Source organism: Pongo abelii, chromosome 3 (assembly GCF_028885655.2).
Source record: "Pongo abelii isolate AG06213 chromosome 3, NHGRI_mPonAbe1-v2.0_pri, whole genome shotgun sequence".
NCBI classification, from domain to species: domain Eukaryota; kingdom Metazoa; phylum Chordata; class Mammalia; order Primates; family Hominidae; genus Pongo; species Pongo abelii.
This window is the reverse complement of record NC_071988.2, coordinates 204,613,517-204,633,636: the sequence shown is the minus strand read 5'-3', so window position 1 is coordinate 204,633,636 and position 20,120 is coordinate 204,613,517. Positions and strand designations below refer to the sequence as shown.

Sequence of the window (20,120 nt, the reverse complement as noted above, 5' to 3'; positions counted from 1 at the left end):
ATCCCTATGTCCAGTCACACTTCTCTGTGACTGTCCACTCTTCATCCAAACTCACACAAAAATACACAAGTTTACCCGTTTCTTTGGGCATTTATTTCCTTATGAAGGTTCTTGTGTCTCCGAAAACTTACATTACATGAATTTGTGTGCATTTCTCTTGTTAATCTGTCTTTTGTTATAGGGGCCCTAGTCATGAACCTAGTGACTCATGGGAAAAGAAATCTTTCCTCTCCTACGGTATCTCCTCTGCAAATAAGATCCCTGGGTTGCATTTTTTTTTCTCTCTCAGTAGGTGTTATTCCACTGTTTTCAAGCTTTTATTGTTGCAGATGATAAATTCATTATTGGTGTTATTTATTTTTAGTAAGTAAAAAAAAGTAACCTGCCTTTTCTCTGTGGAACCTTGTAAACTCTCTTTATCCTTGAAGTTAAAGAATTTTTCTAGACCGTGCCTCAGTTTGTGTGTGTGCATTGTGTTGTCTTCTTAATTTTATCTGAAATTCTCTTTTCTGTTTTGAGTTGTTTCTTCTACCTGGTCCTCAAAACCATTAACCCCTCTTCTTCAACTAATCTGTTGCCATTTTTAGTTTGTAAATTATGATTTTAATTTTTTCTCCAGCATTTGGTGGCCATTGTTTGTTTCGTTGTTGTTGATTTTTCGTTGTTATCGTTCTGGGATTTCTGCACATGCTTTAGTTACAATGTTTTATTTTGGTTATTTTGGTTCAGGTTGTCCTCTCTTATCTCCATTGTTCATTTTCATTACAAGCTTCTTAATCTATTTCTTTTGCATCTTATCCCACTTCCTGATTTCTGGGTACCATTAAATTTGTTGTTTTCCTGAGGTGCTTTAAGAAACAGCGGGAAATCGTGTTAGATTCCTGGGACAAACATCTCTACTGTTTGGTTTTCTTAGATGGCATTCTCACCATATCAGAGGGAGAAATGCATCTGTTCAGGCTTCCCCAGCTCCTGAGGGGCCAAGGAAACCAGCTGCTCCAGCAAGGCAACATTTGCCCAAGTAGGGGGCATGGGGGGGGGGCAGGCCAGCCTCTCCCTGGAAGCACCAGGCCACAGCATTCTTCTTGACCTTCACGTCAGGGCTTCACCCCATTCCACGCTCTCTTCTGGCACAAAGTGGAAAACACCTGCACCAGCTTGGTCCTTCAGGATCCTAACAGAGTTGCAGATGTCATGTGCACCCTCGATCATTGCTTAGCTCACAGGAGGTAGCGGGTCTGCTGGGAGATGAGTGGATGACCCCTCATTCAAGCCACCATCATGCCAGAATCCAAGATACATATTTACATGGACATTCAGACTGCTCCTCTAATGTCCTTTTGTTTCCTCAGAAGGGTTATCCTTGGTAAGGGGCAGGTCTAACTAGCATCTGGAATGTTTGCATACAAGATGGGCTAGCGCTCAGGATGCAGCCCATAAGGGAGGTCTGGCAGTGGGGAATCAGGGCTTGTGGGATCTACTTTCCCTCTTCTCTTTCTTTCCTCTCCCCAGTGGAATCCCCCAAACTACACTTGAACTGGCCTTGAACCAGCAAGGGCAGGAGGTGAGAAGCAGAAGCCATGCTTCTGGGGGCTGGGGGTGCTCAGCATTACTGATGATGGTAAGAATGAAGAGATGGCACGGCCCAAAGAAGGGAGTTTCTGGGAGTGGAGCCACGCTGTCAGCAAAGACCAGAGATGAGGCACACTTAGAAATCAATCGGTGCCTGTCGTTGTCAATCTGCCTTCCTTCTTCCTTCCCTTCTTTGCAAATTTATTTTCTGTTTTAATTTCAGTAATGTACAAACATAGATATCATGGTGTTTTTCAAATTTAAAAACAGAGTCCTGGCCGGGCGCAGTGGCTCACGCCCATAATCCTAGCACTTTGGGAGGCCGAGGTAGGCGGATCACCTGAGGTCAGGAGTTCGAGACCAGCCTGGCCAACATGGTGAAGCCCCATCTCTACTAAAATTACAAAAATTAGCTGGGCGTAGTGGCAGGCGCCTGTAATTCCAGCTACTCGGGAAGCTGAGGCAGGAGAATTGCTTGAACCCAGGAGGCAGAGGTTGCAGTGAGCCGAGATCGTGCGATTTCACTCCAGCCTGGGTGACAGAGACTCCATCTCAAAAACAAAAACAAAAACAAAAAACAGAGTCCTTCCTCTCCTTTGCCATTCTACAAATAAAGAATAAGTGGTAGTCTTCAAATGTTAAAATTCTTAAATTCACAACCCCAACACTGATTATTGACTAACTCTTACATACTTTGGGTTAGGGCCCCAAAGTGGTTCTTTTCAGGCTTATGATTCAGGGGAACAAATGTATTCTTACTTCCAGACATCATCTCTTTTCAAGGTTCACCCTCACGGGCAGCATTCCTTGTTGGAATTGATAAGTGTTTGGTCAAGAATACTACAGAACATGTGCATAGCCCACAGAGCTGCAGCAGACAAAAAATGTTCATTTTACCACTTCTCCAAAAGCTGTGGGATGATCCTATGCAGCTGTTTCATAAGAAATTTGTCTGAGACCTGATGGGATAAATTTTCTTCAAAGATTAATAAAAGAAAATAGCATCTAAGAATGCAAAACAAGCCATTGTTACCCTAACCTCATCCTCACCTACAGCAAAAGCTCCACAGCTGTTCAAAGAGCAACATTTCCATCACCAACAAACTACATGAAGAGATTTAAAAAGAGAAAGAGATCAATGTGAGATCCTGTCAAATTACACAATGACTGTGAAGATGAAATGATCCCCAGCATTATGCTACCTAAATATAACATGTAATTAACAGTAGTCACCTGCCAGTCAGTAAGGCCATACAAAACCATTAAATTCAAGTTTGATAATTAGACATAAAATTGGTCAATTAAAAATATAAAAACATCATATTTCTCGATTTGAATTCTCCATATAATCGCACCAACAGAAACCTTGCTTGTCCCTTTCTCCAGCCGAAGCTGCATTTCCCTGTGTCACTCAAGGAGTAAATGGATACAGGACTGATTGGCTGTTTTAAAACTCCATGGACAAAAAAAGCTAAATTAGCATGACTCTTTGGAACTGTTTCAATGATATTTGGCTACTATGAATATTTTTAATCTTTCATGTTTATTACCTATATGATGTGAGGTCAGGAGCTGTGGCAGGAAGCACATTTTGTCAATTAAATAATTAATCCCATAGCATAATAGTCCGTGAGGAAAAATTGACATTTGTCAGGTTCAAAGAAAATGAAAGCCTGGAAGGATTTTTCATTATGCTTGCTCAAGAAAAACATAATCTGATAGCAGACTTTCCTTACTCATTTCTCTCCTACACCTACCACTCCCGCTACAAATACTCCCCATATCAAATAACAGGAAGGAGAAAGTATCCGCAACGCCACCCTCACACGCGTCCTCATTCACCCAATTACAGAATTATATCAATTTTATTTCCTAAATATGCCTACAGTTTGCGCACACCCCACTATCCACACCATGAACATTCTAATTCAAAATTGACTAAAATGGGCTGGGCGTGGCGGCTCACGCCTGTTATTTCAGCACTTAGGGAGGCCCAAGTAAGAGGATTGCTTGAGGCCAGGAGTTTGAGACCAGTCTGAGGAACAAGCGAGACCCTGTCTCTATTAAAAAAAAATGTCTTTAAAATTAGCCCGGCATGGTGGTGGTGTGCACTTGTGATCCCAGCTACTCAGGAGGCTGAGGCAGGAGGATTTCTTGAGCCCAGGAGCTGTAGGCTGCAGTGAGCTATGACTGCCCCGCTGCAGTCTGGCTTTGGCAACAGACTGAGAGCTTGTCACTAAATAAATAAATAAATTAATTAATAATAATGATAATAGACTTAAAAAATTGACTCCAATAAACCAAAGGGTGATATTTTACTGAGTTGCCTGTTTTCCACTGTGGCAACTGCACAGAGATTAGAAGCCAGGCCAGAGCCAGGCAAGCCTGGGCTCAAGTTCCAGCTGAGTTCTCAGGAGCCGTGGGGTCTCCAGCTTCTCCAAACCTCATACGTCTCAATCTGTGAAAAGGCTATGCTACGGGGACCCACCTCAGCAGGGGACTGCACACACCTGCCTAGTGCGCTGACCAGCATTGCAGTAGGGTGGCAGCATTAGCTGTAATTAGCAGTCCATCCCATTTATGTTTCTACAAAGTTCGGATTCATACACATCAAGTGACCTGCGGCACCATCACACGCTGCGCGTGCGCTTCTCCATTCACTTCTGCTCTCCAACAAGGCCTCCCTGGCTGCCTGGCGCACTTTCTCTTTCCTCTGCCCCTTTGTATTCTGCAGTCCTTGGCTTGGAAGGAGTGAGGAATAACACTCTTTGGCCCCCTGTGAACTTCCATTTCAGGGCTTCCACAAATGCTACCGCCAGGTTGTCAACAACGGTCTGCACTGGATCAAGGCTGCCTAGGTGGAGGACAGTTCAGTGTGCTATTTTAAACCTGTGTAGGCATCATCTGTGCTGCCAAAAAGAAATGCTTGCCTGGGGTGGAGATGACCGGGGTGGAGATGACCCCCAGTGCATCTCGCCACATGTGCTGCTGTTTCCTTCGAATAATATTCCACAATGCGGAGTTTGGGTTTTTTTTTTTGTTTGTTTTTGTTTGTTTTCCAACAGGGCACTAAAGAGTTATTTTTGATACAAAAAGCAAGACTTCACATTCGGTGCAGATTGCATGCATTTCTACACTACTTACTATTTTTTAAATTGTTGAAAAAATGTACACTGATAATCTATTTCAGCTGTGCAGACAATATAAAAAAGGGTTTAAAATTACAATACATTGTACAATCAACTAAGAGTACATACCTCAAATATGTTTTGTATCTCCCCTGAAAAACGGATTAAAAATGTTAAGCTATTTTGTCCCTTTTCATAAAATTTGATACCAGTAATTAGTAAGGCATGCTTTAGGGTATAAAAATCTCTCCTTAGCAAATCAAATGAGTTTTCTTTGATGTAAACCAGCTTGGGTGAGTGAACACTATTTCAATCCAGTTAGAATGGCTCTTTGCACAATGCAGGGAAGAAAAGAACCATGGAAAATTTTCCAACTTTTGAACGATTTATTGCATTATTACTTTTTCTTAAACGTGTTCCTGCCCAATATCAAACTGTTAGTCACACTGTCTGTACGGTGATTGGAAAAGAATGAATATATTCATTATTATTAAAGTTTAATTTATTTTTCCTCATTTCCAGATTAAATTAGCTAAGGAATGCTAAGTTATATGTAAATTATACTGCACATTAGAAATGTAAGAGGATTTTATTTTTATTAGTAATCTTGCCCACATCTCCAGACTGTATTAGAAGAAACAAAATATAACTATGTATGTCTAATAAAAAATAACCTACTGTCTTAAGAGTAGAAATGGGTAGGTTTAGGATAGTGAAGTAAAGTTACAGGAGTCATGATTCCACTGGGAGCATCCTCAGGCCAAAAACAGTGTAAAAATGTTCAACAGATATACGCAAATGAGCAAGCCCTAGTGGATTACATTGTGAGAAACTAGGAAGTGTTAAGGTATAAACTCAATTTACTAGGTTGCCTGGGAGAAAGACAATGGAACCTTTCCATGGCAGGCTTTTGTGTGAATCAGACAGAGGCAAACAGCAGGGCTGCTTGGGTCCTGAGATGATCTGGGGTAATAAGCCACACTTTCTTGTGAGGGAAAGATGGGCTTCTTCACCAACAGCTCCTGTTCTCCTTGTACCGATTCTAGCCACAGACACAATGTCTGTGAGCACCTTCATTCAACTAAAAGGGAGCCCCAGAGACTGGAGTTTCAAGTTTACACAAGTTTGCACCAACGCTTGGGCCACGTGCAGAATCATAAACCTCAGGTATAGCAGGTGAGGCTTTGGAATTCTCCACGTGTCAGTGCCTGTGCCTGGGGGACCAATGTGCCCACTGGTGGCTTTCTATCTCTCCTCTGGAATACTGTGTGATCATCTAATATCTCAAAATCAGCATCAGCAGATGGAACACCAAAGTCAGAAAACAGACATGTCACCTTGAGGGGAAAAGCATGATACCTACAAGTTAGCAACATGTAAGCATTGCCTTATTTTACTAGGACAGTTACCCACCTTGTCCAGTGAACTCGTCGGCTTCTCTGTGAATCAAATCCTTCACTCTGTTGCCATAAAGCAGCCGCGAGGAATCATGATCAAAAGCTTTCAGTGTCTCGCTGGAACTGTAGGACTTCTGTGTGGGTACCCGACACTCCTCATTGTCTGCGGAGGAATTTGTGTAGCGCCGTTCTTTCTCTCGTCTGCCCTTGGTCAGGGAGCAGTAAGGCCTGCGTTCTTTCACATCCATACTTCATTCCTTCTGTGTGCACATCAGTCCTGCTGGTGACAACTTAGGTTCAGGGTTCGAGTCTCATTGGCCTCTCTGTGAAGATACAAGGTTTGCATGATGTCAGCATGACGTTCACCTAAAAACTGGCTACTCTCGACCCTTCTCAATCTGGGATGGTAGGAAACAATAGTATTGCTTATCTAGGAAACTTGCTTTCAACAAGAAATTAGTATTTCTGAAATCAGTGTAAAATATACTGTATCACCAAGAGGTGAAGCACGGTTTCTGCTGGTGAGTGCTGTGTTTATTGAAGCCACTATATCTGATTTTCCCCATTAATACAAAAAAAAATTGTAAGCTCACACTCAGATTTCACTGCAGAAGCCAGCTACAAATTGGCTTCCATAGTTTGTTAAATTTTCCACAATGGAAAAGTTAGAATGGCTTTTTCTCTTTACAGCATTTCTCCATTCAAAATAAATTCCCTTTCTTTTTCTTATAAACGTATACTATTTTTTTTTTTCAGTGTATTTTAAAGAGCAGGAGCAAATTGGGAAATTCTTACCACTGAAACTTTGTCAAATGCATTGAACTTTTTTTTTTTTTTTAATATATCTTACAAAGACTCTTTCTTCAGAGGGCACAATTTTCATGTTTTAAGAACTCAAATGTCTTGAATTGTGGAAAAAGCTGGTCCTCCCCCCCATACCATTCTGCTTAAAATGCATTTTCCTCTCTAGCAAATGAATTTAATCAGCACTATCCTGATATTTAAGGTAATTCAAGTGGCTAATTTGATGGGGGGAGTTTCCTGCAACTGCACGAGTAAGCGAGGCAAATGGTGTTTCTCTGCTTAAAAACTCTATTTCCTGAATTTGCGGAACTGACAGTGGAAAGCGTGGGTGGAAAAGGTCTGCCAGCAAAAGACTGGGGCCTTCAAGAGGGAGAGTGGCCCAGGGCTAATCCGCATTTCAAATGGTGCTCCTTTGTCTTTATTCCTTCTCATGTTGTCTCTCCTTTTAATCTGAAGGACCCTGAAGGCTTTATCTTCAGCCCTTAGTGTTTTCCTCCCACCCCACTAAATTCACTTTTTGATAAATTTCACTTTTTCTTTGAGTGATTCCATAGTCAACTTGAAATCAATGGTGCCCAACTGGCCCCAGGCCTTCTCCTTGGTTCCTGTAGTATCCTTTGGACCGTGACTGCTGTTGAGATAGTAGTTTCTTCACTTCCAAAATAAGTGAGTCCCTCTCTCAAAGAATCAGTGTCTCTGGTCTCGGTCTTGGTCTGTCTCTGTCTGTCTCTCTTTCTCTCTCTCTCCCCCACTCTCTCCAGCATGCACTGTCAGTATACACATCACACAGCTCATTAATGTGCTTCCAACTTGGAGCCTTGTGGCTGACTCCCATGTCAACTCAGCTTATCCTGGGGTTGTCAACAATTCTTGATCCTTTCTGTTGTAACATTAAAAAGGTACCCCTCACTTTCAAAGTTTTGCCTTCCATCAGCTACAAGAAGAGTGGCAAGACTCCCTGGGCTGGAATAATCACAGAGTTCCAGAGCCCAGACCTGGGAAGGTTTGGAGTGTTCCTCCCTGCTATGTCTTCAACCAAATTATACCCTCCTCTCCTCTCTCCATGTTGCCAATGAAGGGTTCCCTTGTGGGGTTCCATATTTCTCTGCTTCCAAATACCGATATTGCTACCAAATACGGAGCTGTTCAAAGTAGTTGCTAATATTTTAGTTTAGTCTTGGAATATATCTTGGTTTCTCTACCTTTGTCTTCTTTTCCATGAATTTAATTTTTATTTTAAAAAACAATTTTTCACTGACCCCTCTGATTCATTACTCCATTATTATATTTACAAATTCTTCCAATACTCGTAAGAGAAACTGAATTTCTCATATTGTACCTTTCCTTTCAAACTTAAATTGAAATAATAAACAATTTCAAGGTATGGTGACAGACTATTTTTATACAAAAGGATTAAAACAACAACACATCAATTCACTCTTTTTATTCCAACAAAGAGAAGTATTTTTTTTTTATTTAATTTTTTTTTTAGATGGAATCTTGCTCTGTTGCCCAGGCTGGAGTGCAGTGGCACGATCTTGGCTCACTGCAACCTCCGCCTCCTGGGTTCAAGTGATTCTCCTGCCTCAGCCTCCCAAGTAACTGGGACTACAGGAGCTCACCACCACATCAGGCTACTTTTTTGTATTTTTAATAGAGACGGGGTTTCACCACGTTAGCCAGGATGGCCTCCATCTCCTGACCTCGTGATCCGCCCGCTTCAGCCTCCCAAAGTGCTGGGATTACAGGCATGAGCCACCATTCCTAGCCAAGAGAAGTTATTTTATTATTATTATTATTATTATCATTATTTTGAGACAGAGTCTTGCTCTGTTGCCCAAGCTGGAGTGCAGTGGCACAATCTTGGCTTGCTGCAACCTTTGCCTCCCAGGTTCAAGCAATTCTCCTGCCTCAGCCTCCCGAGTAGCTGGACTTACAGGTACCCGCCACCATGCCCAGCTAATTTTTGTATTTTTAGTAGAGACAGGGTTTCACCATGTTGGTGAGGCTGGTCTAGAACTCCTGACCTCAGGTGATCCACCTGCCTTGGCCTCTCAAAGTGCTGGGATTACAGGAGTGAGCCACTGCGCCCGGCCCCAAGAAGTTATTTTAGATGAATATTTACTGGATGACTACTATGTGTTAGGCTATCTTCTAGGTGCTGAGGACAAAGAGTGGATAAATGTTCCTGTCCTTATGGGGCATACATTTAGTCAGGGAAACAGGTACATTCTTTCTGACAGAGTGAATAAATATGTCTAAGTTCCAGGGAAATTTTGTTTCCAAATCGTCTTGATCTTTTTGGAGGGAAGACCCTATAGACCGAAAACTAAATGATCATTAAAAAGCTTTTCATTGATCAGAAAAATATAATTCGAGCATTCTTAGTAATAAATATTTGGGATTTGAAGTCATTATAAAAGTTTCATTTCTTGCCCTAAATTGACATCTATTTTAAAATAAGTGTTGCTATATATACACATATGTATGCAATTTGGTACTTTAAAACTGAACTGATTGAAGCAAGGGGAAATCGTTTTCTGCTCTGCTGCTGTTGTGCTTCAGTTAGTCGGACCAGTTATTGACCGGCAAACTCTGCCAGCCAAATCGGATCCACTACCTGTTTTTGTAAATAAAGTTTTTTCTGGAACACAGCCCTTGCATTTGTGGACGCATTGTCCTTGGCCATTTTCATGCTACAAAGACAGAGCTGAGTGGCTGCAATAGGAGCTGCAGTGGTTTGAATTGTGTCTCCCCAAAAGATAAATCTTAACTGAAATCTTAACTCCCAGTATCTGCAACTGTGATCTTATTTGAAAATGGTGTTTTACTTTTATTTCTGCAGATGTAGTAAGATTACGATGAGGTCCTACTGGATTAGGGAGGGCCCTAAATGCAATGACTGGTGTCTTTATGAGAGACAGGAGAGGAAAATTTGGACACAGGCACACACAGACACATAGGAAAGAAGGCCAGGCGAAGGCAGAGGCAGAGACTGGAGCAATGGCGCTGCAAGCCAAGGAGCACGACTGGCCACCAGCAACAAACAGAAGTCAGAAGAGAGGCGCGGAGCAGATCCTTCTCTGGACCGCAGAGGTGTGGCCCTTGACCTCACACTTTTTACCTCCAGAACTGACAGAATAACTTCCTGTTGTTTTAAGCCACCAGGGTTGTGGTCATTTCTCACTGCAGCCACAGGAAGCAAACACAGAGACCTGATGGCCTGCAAAGTCTAAACTATTTCCTACCTGGTCCTTTACAGAAAACAACGTGTAAACCTCTGAGTTAAACCATTCATCTTTCCATTCTCTTTGGATTTTTTTTTCTTTTAGATGGAGTTTCAATCTTTCACCCAGGCTGGAGTGCACTGGTGCAATCTTAGCTCACTGCAACCTCTGCCTCCCTGGTTCAAATGATTCTCCCACCTCAGCCTCCCAAATAGCTGGGATTACATGCGCGTGCCACCACACCCAGCTAATTTATTTTTAGTAGAGATGGGGTTTCACCATGTTGGCCAGGCTCATCTCAAACTCCTGAAGTCAGGTGATCTGCCCGCCTTGGCCTCCCAAAGTGTTGGGATTTACAGGCGTGAGCTGCAGTGCCTGGCCCCATTTAGATCTTTAAGGGCAAAAAGTATTCTCTTTACTGTATCATTTTCATGATACCATTTTATAATCTTGAAAATTAGATAGTCAGTACATTCTTTAACACAGTAATCACAATTAAAGATGCAACTTTGTGGTAATATTTCTAAGGTTTATAAATCAATACCAACTAAATGTTAATACCTAGTAATGGAAAGATGATTTTAGGTATTCTTAAGCTTTCTAAAACATCTCTAGCATCAAATATCTGAGTTTTCTTTATTTGCGAAACAATTCTCCAGTGCCACAATACATCAAGATGTAGTATTTGATTACGCCATCAAAGATCGAGGCAATTTGATCTTAGACGGTAAACAATAAAAAGTCCTTTGTATCTCCTTTTCATTTTCGTACATAGTTCAAACTCTTCGAGGATTTAATCTACACTGTAATATTTGCAACTACTGATATGCTTCATTGATGGAAGTCAATGAGTTCAATATGACTTCAAAAGGCAGTTTTCTGTGTTATCTCTTCCACTCAAGGCTGAAGACGAGAAGGTTAAGAAACGCAGCTAAAGTAATGCCAAATTGTTAGAGCGCTTTGAGAGTGACCGCACAGTCCTACACAAGGAAGAGGGTCACTGTGGGCATATGCAGCAAAAAGCATTTAATGAATATGACATTAGCTGCATCAGTGGGCAAAGCCTTTGAAAAACAAGGAAAGCCATTAGAAAGTTGACAAAACAAACAAACAAAAAAAACACTTTTGATTGGCCAGGCTCAGTGGCTCATGCCTGTAATCCCAGCACTTTGGGAGGCTGAGGTGAGAGGACTGCTTGAACCCATGAGTTCAAGACCAGCCTGGGAAACACAATGAGACCACATTTCTATAAAAAAATTAAAAATTAGCTGGGCATGGTGGCACATGCCTGTAGTTCTAGCTACTCAGGCAGCTGAGGCAGGAGGATCACCTGAGCCCAGGACTTCAATGACACAGTGAGCCATGATCACGCCACTGCACTCCAGCCCAGGCAACAGAGTGGGACTCTGTCTCAAAAAAACAAAACAGATAAAAAACTTATGATTGAACTGGCTACAGCAAATACACAACAATATCAAGCTCATTTGGTTAATTTTCATTAGCTCCTTGAAATGCAACTCAGTTACTAACCATAGCACTCCTCTGGAAATCACAGCTGGGCTTAAGCAAGTTGGATGACTTGGTTATTTGTTTCTTCCCAACACTCTGCAAAGTATTCGACTGAATGAATGAATGGGCAGGCAATCCCTGCCTTGTGGACACTAGACTTAGGGTGATCCTATCCTCTATTTCAGATGTATTATTTAAATATATTTTGAAACTTGGCCAGAGAACTTAACGACATCATTACATTGTTTTATAACATGCTCCTAATCCTGACGAAATACTTTTTAATTGTATCTTTAGAAAGTAACTTGATTTTAACTGTAATTTTTGTATCTTTAAAACCCTTGATGCCAATGATTACAATTTATCAAACATCCCTAACATCAATTGTAGTTCTAAAATTCAATATGGTTATATATCTATGTAGAGACTGAAATATAAACAAATATCCAAACCCAAAAGATTAAATAACCTCTAGATCAAACTCACTCATGCTCCCATTTTTATCTGTTTTCTGTACAAATTACAAAGCCTTGAATGTTACCTTGGATATCTCTATATAGTGTCCTCCTATCTTTATTATAGTCTGGAAAAGCTCACCCCCAAAATAAAAAGGCTTCAAAGAAACACTAATTTACACCAACACATTTTAGATTAAAGGTCTAAATTAAGTTCTTTGTACAGAGTACCAAAAAATTTTTGCCTTTTGTTACTCACAATTCATATTTTCACTAATGTTAGTATTTATGATTACCAGTTATGTTAATTGAACAGTAAATACAACTCTGCATACCTAAGAATTTCAAAGCATTTCCTTTATTGAATAGCTAAAATAATTGAGGAAATCAATTGCTTTTGTTCATTTTAGAGAAAATTATGTTTCCTGAGGCAAATTTGTAAATCAAAGAATTGAAATAATTAAGTACAAAAATAAAATCATACTATTTTTTTTTTTGGTAGTGCTAAATTCAAGCATAACTAGAGCTGAGCTTATAGTTTCAAATAGTGGAACACAAGAGAATCTAACTATCATGTTAGTGCTAGAAAGTTAAAACACAAGGCCAGGCATGGTGACTCACACCTGTAATCCCAGCACTTTGGATTGCTTGAGCCCAGGAGTTTGGGAGCAGCCTGATGAAACCCTGTCTCTACAAAAACCAAACCAAATGAAAACAAAACAAAAAAAACAGGCACAGTGGCACATGCCTGTAGTCCCAGCTACTTGGGTGGCTGAGATGGGAGGATCAACTGAGCCTAGGATGTGGAGGCTGCAGTGAGCCATGACAGTGCCACTGCACTCCAGCCTAGGAGACAGAGTAAGATCCTGTCTCAAAAAACACCCCACAAAGACTGTGAAAGGAAATATAGGAAAAAGGGAATCTGCTATGAATATAAAATGTGAGACTTGTTGGGAAGATTCAGAGACAGAGAAAAATCAATATAATGAACAGTGATTGAGAAGGTTAAAATTGGGCAGGTTGTTTTCTTTACACATGACAGTAAATAAAGAGAACTTTTGATAGCAATAATAAATAAGAAGCCACCTTTTCCTTCCAGCCAAGATTGCAGTAACAAGAACTGGATTACCCTGCTATCTAAAACATAACAGCAAAAAGACAAAATATCTGGAACAACAGTTTTCAAGCCATTGACATCAGTCAGTGAAGGACAGTGAATCCTGAGAGATGAGAAACAATTAAGCTGTGCCATGGATCACACCTGCTTACTGCCTTGAAAATTTCCAGACTGTAGCACAGGAAGGGGGACCCAGGAAGAGTCCAGAAGACTCTTGCAATTGGAGGTGAAGCTGAGTCCTGTAGATCAGGTGGTAAGAATTTGCAGGACAAGTTGCCAGAGAAAAGAGAGCCACTTGGACAAAGAATTCTGAAGATCTGCAAAGGGTGCTTCTGGGGTGTTCCACAGAGTACTGACCAACACAAGTGTGTGAGGAGACCACTGGAGGGCACAGAAAGAATGATCTGAAAGGACTATATCAGGGTATCTCAACCTCAGCACTACTCACCTCCTTGAAAGAAAAATTCCTTTTTTGTGGGAGTGGGGGCATTTTGTAGTAGGATGTTGGGCAGTATTCCTAGCCTCTACCCACTAGATGCCAGTAGCACCCCCAGTCATGACAATCAAAAATATTTCTAGATATTACCAAATGTCCCTGGGGCAAAATTTTCCCTCTAAAGGACCACTGAATCACAGGTAAAGTAAGTATACAGGGATCACATAGGGCCAAGAATAGTGTCTGTTTCCAGCAGCCAGATTGGGAAAAAAAAATCCATACTTCATTGGGCGATGTACTCAGAAAGGTCTTGCTTCAGTTGTGGGGAATAATTAGCAGTAAACTAAACACAGTTCTGGTTCTATCTAGCAAAACTTAAAAGCAAGACCAGGAAGGATCTAACTGTTTCCAAGTAGCTTAACTTCTTTTTGCACAACAGCAAAGCTTAAGAATATTACAGAAATATAAAAATATACATCATTCAACAAGATAAAATCCACCATGGTTGACATCCAATCAAAAATTACCAGGTATGCAAAGAAGAAGGAAAATACTAAAGAGAAAAATCAATCAATTGAAACTACCCAGAAGTGATACTGGTGTAAGAATTCATAGAGAAGGACATGAAAATGGTTATTATAACTGTATTCCATACAATCAAAAAATTAGAGACATGGCATATATAAAAAGAAGGCTAAAGTCAAACTTCAAGATAAAAACTTCTATGCCTGAGATAAAAAAAATACTGAATAGGATTAATGGCAGATTAGACACTGCAGAAGAAAAGAGTAGAAAACTCAAAATGGTAATAGAAACTACACAAAATAAAGCACAGAAAAAGAATGGGTGGATAAATAAATAAATAAATCATCAGAGAGATACAGGACTACTTTAAGAGACCAATATACATGCGGTCAAAATCCCAGAAGAAGAAGACAGACAAAAGTGAACAGAAAAAAATGTGAAGAAATAATAACTGAAGATGTTTCAAAATTGATGAATATTATAAACTTACAGATGCCAGTAGCTCAACAAGCCCCAAACACAAGAAACGTGAACAAAACTACACCAGGGCATTTGGTTATGTTTAATTGCTCAAAACCAGTAATAAAGAGAAAATCTTAAAGGCAGACACAGGAAAAAGGCATCATCACATACAGAGCTTCTCAAAGGAAATAATGTAAGCAAAATGACAAAATCTTTAAAGTACTGAAAGAAAAAAAAAACCCTAGAATTTTATATCCCATGAAAATATCTCTCAAAAATGAAGGTGAAATAAATACCTTTTTGGACATACAGAAGCTGATCATCAGCAGACTCTCATTACAAAAAAAAATGTAAAGGAAGCCCTTCAGGCAAAATAAAAACAAAATCACATAGAAATAAGTACCTATACAAAGGAATAAACAGCACTTGAAAATGGTATGTGGTTAAATATATAAGATGCTGTTCTTACTATTTAAATCTCCTTAAATATAGATAACTAAGCAATCATCGTAGCCGTGTACTGTAGCATTTATAACATGTGTAAGTAAAATATATTGCAATAATAGCATAAAGGAAGGGAGAGGACATGCAGAAGTACACTATTACAAGGTATGTGAAGTGACCTAATATCACGCCAAGGCAGACAGTGTTATATTAAAGATATATAGTTTAAACCCTAAAGAAGGCACTGAAACAGCAAAGCAAATAGTTATAACTAACAGTCACGAAAGGGATAACAGAAGTTTTAAAAATGGAAGCATAAAAATATACAACTAATCAAAAGAAGGTAGTAAAAGGGGAAGGTTGAACACAGAAAATATGGTACAAATCAAATGCAAATAGCAAGATGATAGACTTAAACCTAACTAGGTCAAAAATCACATTAAATGTAAATGGTCTAAAAACTCCACAAAATGCAGAGATTTTCAGATTGGATTATTTTTAAAGATCCAATTAGATGCTATTTCCAAGAAACACACTTAAATATAACGACACAAATAGGTTAAAAGTAAATGAATGAAAAAAGAGAATTCTAACTCTATCAATAATCACATTAAAGATAAATAATTTACACACACCTATTAAAAGGCAGAGATTGTTACACTGGATGAAAAAGCAAGACAAGACCAGATAGAGGAATGTGTGCAGTGATTCAAAAGAATGCAGCTGATCTGTATGTATAGACATGAAATTGTGCACAAAGCATAGTGACCATTAATTTCTTTACTTATTCACTTATCCTACATGTATAAATGCTACCAGCTGTCATGGTGACATGACATTGTAAGAAGCAATGGGAATGGAGGAATACACAACACGTAGCCCCTGCCCTCTTTTTTTTTTTTTTTTGAGACGGAGTCTCGCTCTGTCGCCCAGGCTGGAGTGCCGTGGTGCGATCTCAGCTCACTGTAAGCTCCGCCTCCCGGGTTCAAGCCATTTTCCTGCCTCAGCCTCCCGAGTAGCTGGGACTACAGGCGCTTGCCAAAGCACCCGGCTAATTTTTTTGTATTTTTAGTAGAGACGGGGTTTCATCGTGGTCTCAATCTCCTGACCTCGTGATCTGCCCGCCTCGGACTCCCAAACTGCTGGGATTACAGGCATGAGCCCCCACGCCCGGCCAGCCCCTGCCCTCTTTTAATCTGAAAAAGGAGACAGAATATAAAGAAAATCAATGTCTTTATAATTGTATAAATCCGACTTTTAGCTTAGGAAGATCTCTCTGGCTGAAGGATGGAAAATAGGGGAAAAGGGATGGAGTGGAGATTTAGAAAAATGGATGGATATGAGAGATTGTTAGAGGTGGCATCAGCATGACTGTGATGGCTAAAACGAGGGTGAGGAAAAGAAAAGAGTTGAGAATGATACCAACTTTCTGGCTTGAGCGGCTGAGTGAAGAGGAAACTCTTCTGAGAGAGAGAAAACAGGAGGCCATCCCCTAAGCACTGTTTAATACACATTCCCAATATTTGCTTTTTTTTTTTTCATTTAAAATATGTATTAAGCAGGTAATATCTTTTCCTTCTGGAAACTGGAAAATGCAGATAAGACAAAAAAAAATAATTGCCCTCCTAGCCTTTCGGTGTTCACCTTTTCAGACTTTTTCCATGCATATGCTGTATGTATATATGAACATGTGTGTACATATATATTTAAAATGGATAATCTTGTAACCCATTTTTACTTAATATATTATGAACATTTTCATGTTGATAAAGATATATTTATGTTGTTATTTTAAGTATAATGAATAGAAAGCTTATTGTTTTAAAATTCAAAACTACTCATCATGGATGAATTATCATGAATAAACGTAAATTTAGATAATAAAATATATAGAAATATAAATAGTATATTTAGGAAATATGTTAAAATAGCTACTGAATAACTGTGAATAATGTAAGATTTTTAATTGGAAAATATATAGAACAGTGCCTTAGGCTATAAGAAAAGTGGCTTAACTCTCATCAATGCATTACAATTTTTTTCAAAAATATTCCTATGTAGAAGGAAACAAAAACTGAAAATGATCAAAAAAGAAAAAAATAAAGATAATAAGGCTAATTTACTCAGTAAAGTGAGAATATATTTCTATGATTTAAAAACAAAACAATTCACTCGCATGGTTTGAAAATAAAAGTGATTCTGTTTTTCCTGATAAAAATTATGGAAAGAAAATTTAATAGACACTAGTCATATATATTAATGCAGTTATTTAGTTTGTGGTTGCAAACACAGAAATAACTACAAGGAAGAGGTCTTAATTTCTATACTTAGAATAGATGGGAAAAGGCACTCAAGGATCCAATACAGCTGAGCCAAATGCAGCTTTCCAAGCTTGCAGACCTTTAGGGTAAAGTGTAAATAATACCTCTCAATTTGTCTGCCTGCCTGGATCAACCAATATCCGTCATACCTATTTACACAGTTCTATGATGGCTTAAATCAGACACCCTGCATATAGAGGCCACTACTTTTTTCACCTGCGCTTCGGCATGAGCCAGGACTTTGAAAATTTTGCCAGTAATAATATCTGGTTCAGAGGGAAAAGTAAGAAACACAATTATATGTCATTCAGATAATACTGTGGTATCCGAATGGCCTCAAACACACTAGGTAAAAAAACAACCAAATAGTTTGATATCACTCCAGATGTCTTATTCTGATTGAACTAGGTCATTCCATCTTCATCTGAACATGACCACATCAGTGGACACGCCAGGCACAATCAAAACACACAATAATAATAATAATAACCTCTATTTATTCTATTTTATTTCTTTATTTTTTGAGACAGGGTCTCGCTCTGTTGCCCAGGCTGGAGTACGGTGGTATGATCACAGCTCACTGCAGCCTTGAACTTCCAGGCTCAAGCAATTCTCAGGCCTTGGCCTCCCAAAGTGCTGGGGACTACAGGCGTGAGCCACCACGCCAAGCCAATAACCTCAATTTATTAAACGCTTTTTCATGCTAGGTATTTTACACATTGCATTTCTAATCCTAACAGCAGCACAGCAAGTTTGTGTTATTACCAGTTACAGAGATGAGGAACTATGACAACTAATAAAAATGTTCAAGTCATGCAACTAACCAGTAGTGTGGCTAGGCTGGGGTTCACACCCCCATATGTGCTCTTCCATTTATTTCCTGGAAAAGTTGCCAAACGGTAAGACTTGTGTAGCATCAAGTCCAAATTCAAACCTTTAGTCATAATGAGAAGAAAAGCAAGTTTTCTAGATGACTTAAAAACAACTACAGCTTTCCATATTTAAAAAGTGTCTTACAGATGGGTCTCACTGGCCCAGTGATAGTTGGGAAGTCTGCGTGCCACTGGGGGAGCTTCTTCAATGAAGTGCTCATATGATTTCCCTAAGTGCTGGGCATATTCCTCTCTTTCAGAGTGGACATAAAAGCTCCTTGATGAATTATTAATTTCAATCTTGATTATTTATTGAGTGCTTAAAATATGCCAGGTGCTTTACATATATGACCTCACTTAATCCTCACAACAACCTTGCTAAATAAGAATTATAAACTCCATTTTCGCATGACAGAACTGAGGCCCAGAGAGATTAACTGGCCCATCCAAGGTCACAGAGTCAGAAATTATCCGAGCAGAATTTGAACACATTTCAGTTTCATTCCAAATCTGTCCTCTTAACCTCTGGACTATACTTCCAAACCTTAAAACAAAGAGGAGATTTAGGAAATAAAAATTTTTTAAAAAGTAAAAAAGAAAGAGAGAGATGACAGCAATGAGTTTAACAAACTGTGTCAGGATGTCAACAGATCCAGTATTAACAAAGTCAATGAAGGCTGTCATATTGAAAATTACATTTGCAGAGATCACAGCTTTGGGGATGCAAAAATAAAAACCAAGTGAAATTCAACTCAGGAGTAGGAGTAAGAAAGGTGTAAAATGTAAGACCAAGAGGATAAAATCTACTGAAAACATTTTCAAGCTGCTTCTTCAGGGAAAAGACAATTAGAGAAGAACATAAATGACACCCTGGTGTGATATTATGTGTTTCAGAGGGAGACATGCTCACAGTTCTCTTTGCTTGTCTGTCATCCTGTGTGGTTCAGTTATCAAAGGAGACAGGCTCTCTTCCATCACAGCCGTGGTAGTTGTACTAATTTTGTTTTGTGGGCCAGGCACAGTGGCTCACGCCTGTAATCCCAGTACTTCGGGAGGCCAAGGCGGGCGGATCACTTGAGGTCAGGAGTTTGAGACCAGCCTGGCCAACATGATGAAACCCCAGCTCTACTAGAAATACAAAAAAACCTTAGTTGGGCCTGGTGACACACGCCTGCAGTCCCAGCTACTCAGGAGACTGAGGCAGGAGAATTGCTTGAACCCAGGAGACGGAGGCTGCAGTGAGCCAAGATCGTGCCACTGCACTGCAGCCTGGCCAACAGAGTGAGACTCTGTCTCAAAAAAAAAAAAAAAAAAAAAGAAATCTGTTTCGTGTATTTCCCTGGAAAAAAAAAAAAAATACCCTTCCCCCACATGGAGATAAAGGGGTTGGGGTGGAGCAGACCCCAGTCCTAGGGTCCAGGAATAGCCTGAACAGAGTCTCAGTGATTGGTTAAGAATGAACATGTGATCAATGAGGTCAGTCCCGCGACATCTGGTGAAACTACTGGGAATTAGCCTACTCTTTTCATTAGAGTTGCTAAGGGGAAGATGTAAACTTGTAGCTTGTTTACATTTTTGCCGTCATTTGGAGAAAGCCTGCCTCCTGGCCACTGACATCTATGTAGAAGAAACAGACCTCAGTGACTGACAGAAATAAATGATTCTGAGAGCTGCGTACGGTGGCACGCACCTGTAATCCAAGCTACTTGGGAGGCTGAAGCAGGAGGATCACTTGAGCCCAGGAGTTCGAGACCAGCCTAGGCAACATAGTGAAATCCCATCTCAATTTAAAAAAAAATAAAAATAAGAATTAAAAAAAAAAGAAATATGCATCTGAAATAACAAATTCTT

General features: G+C 39.8%; 1 protein-coding gene across 21 annotated transcripts in view; it reads right to left on the bottom strand.

The window, feature by feature from the left end:
• TENM3 (teneurin transmembrane protein 3) overlaps window positions 1-20,120 on the bottom strand; it is a 2,759,728-nt gene that overhangs the window by 469,287 nt on the left and 2,270,321 nt on the right. For 20 of the 21 annotated variants that reach the window (XM_054553580.2, XM_054553583.2, XM_054553584.2 and 17 more), the window contains one exon: window positions 6,114-6,420. In XM_054553580.2, coding sequence (XP_054409555.1) covers window positions 6,114-6,345 — 232 coding nt within the window. In that variant the 5' untranslated portion in view covers window positions 6,346-6,420. The remainder of the gene's footprint in view (window positions 1-6,113; window positions 6,421-20,120) is intronic. The other variant, XM_063723743.1, reaches the window with a different exon arrangement.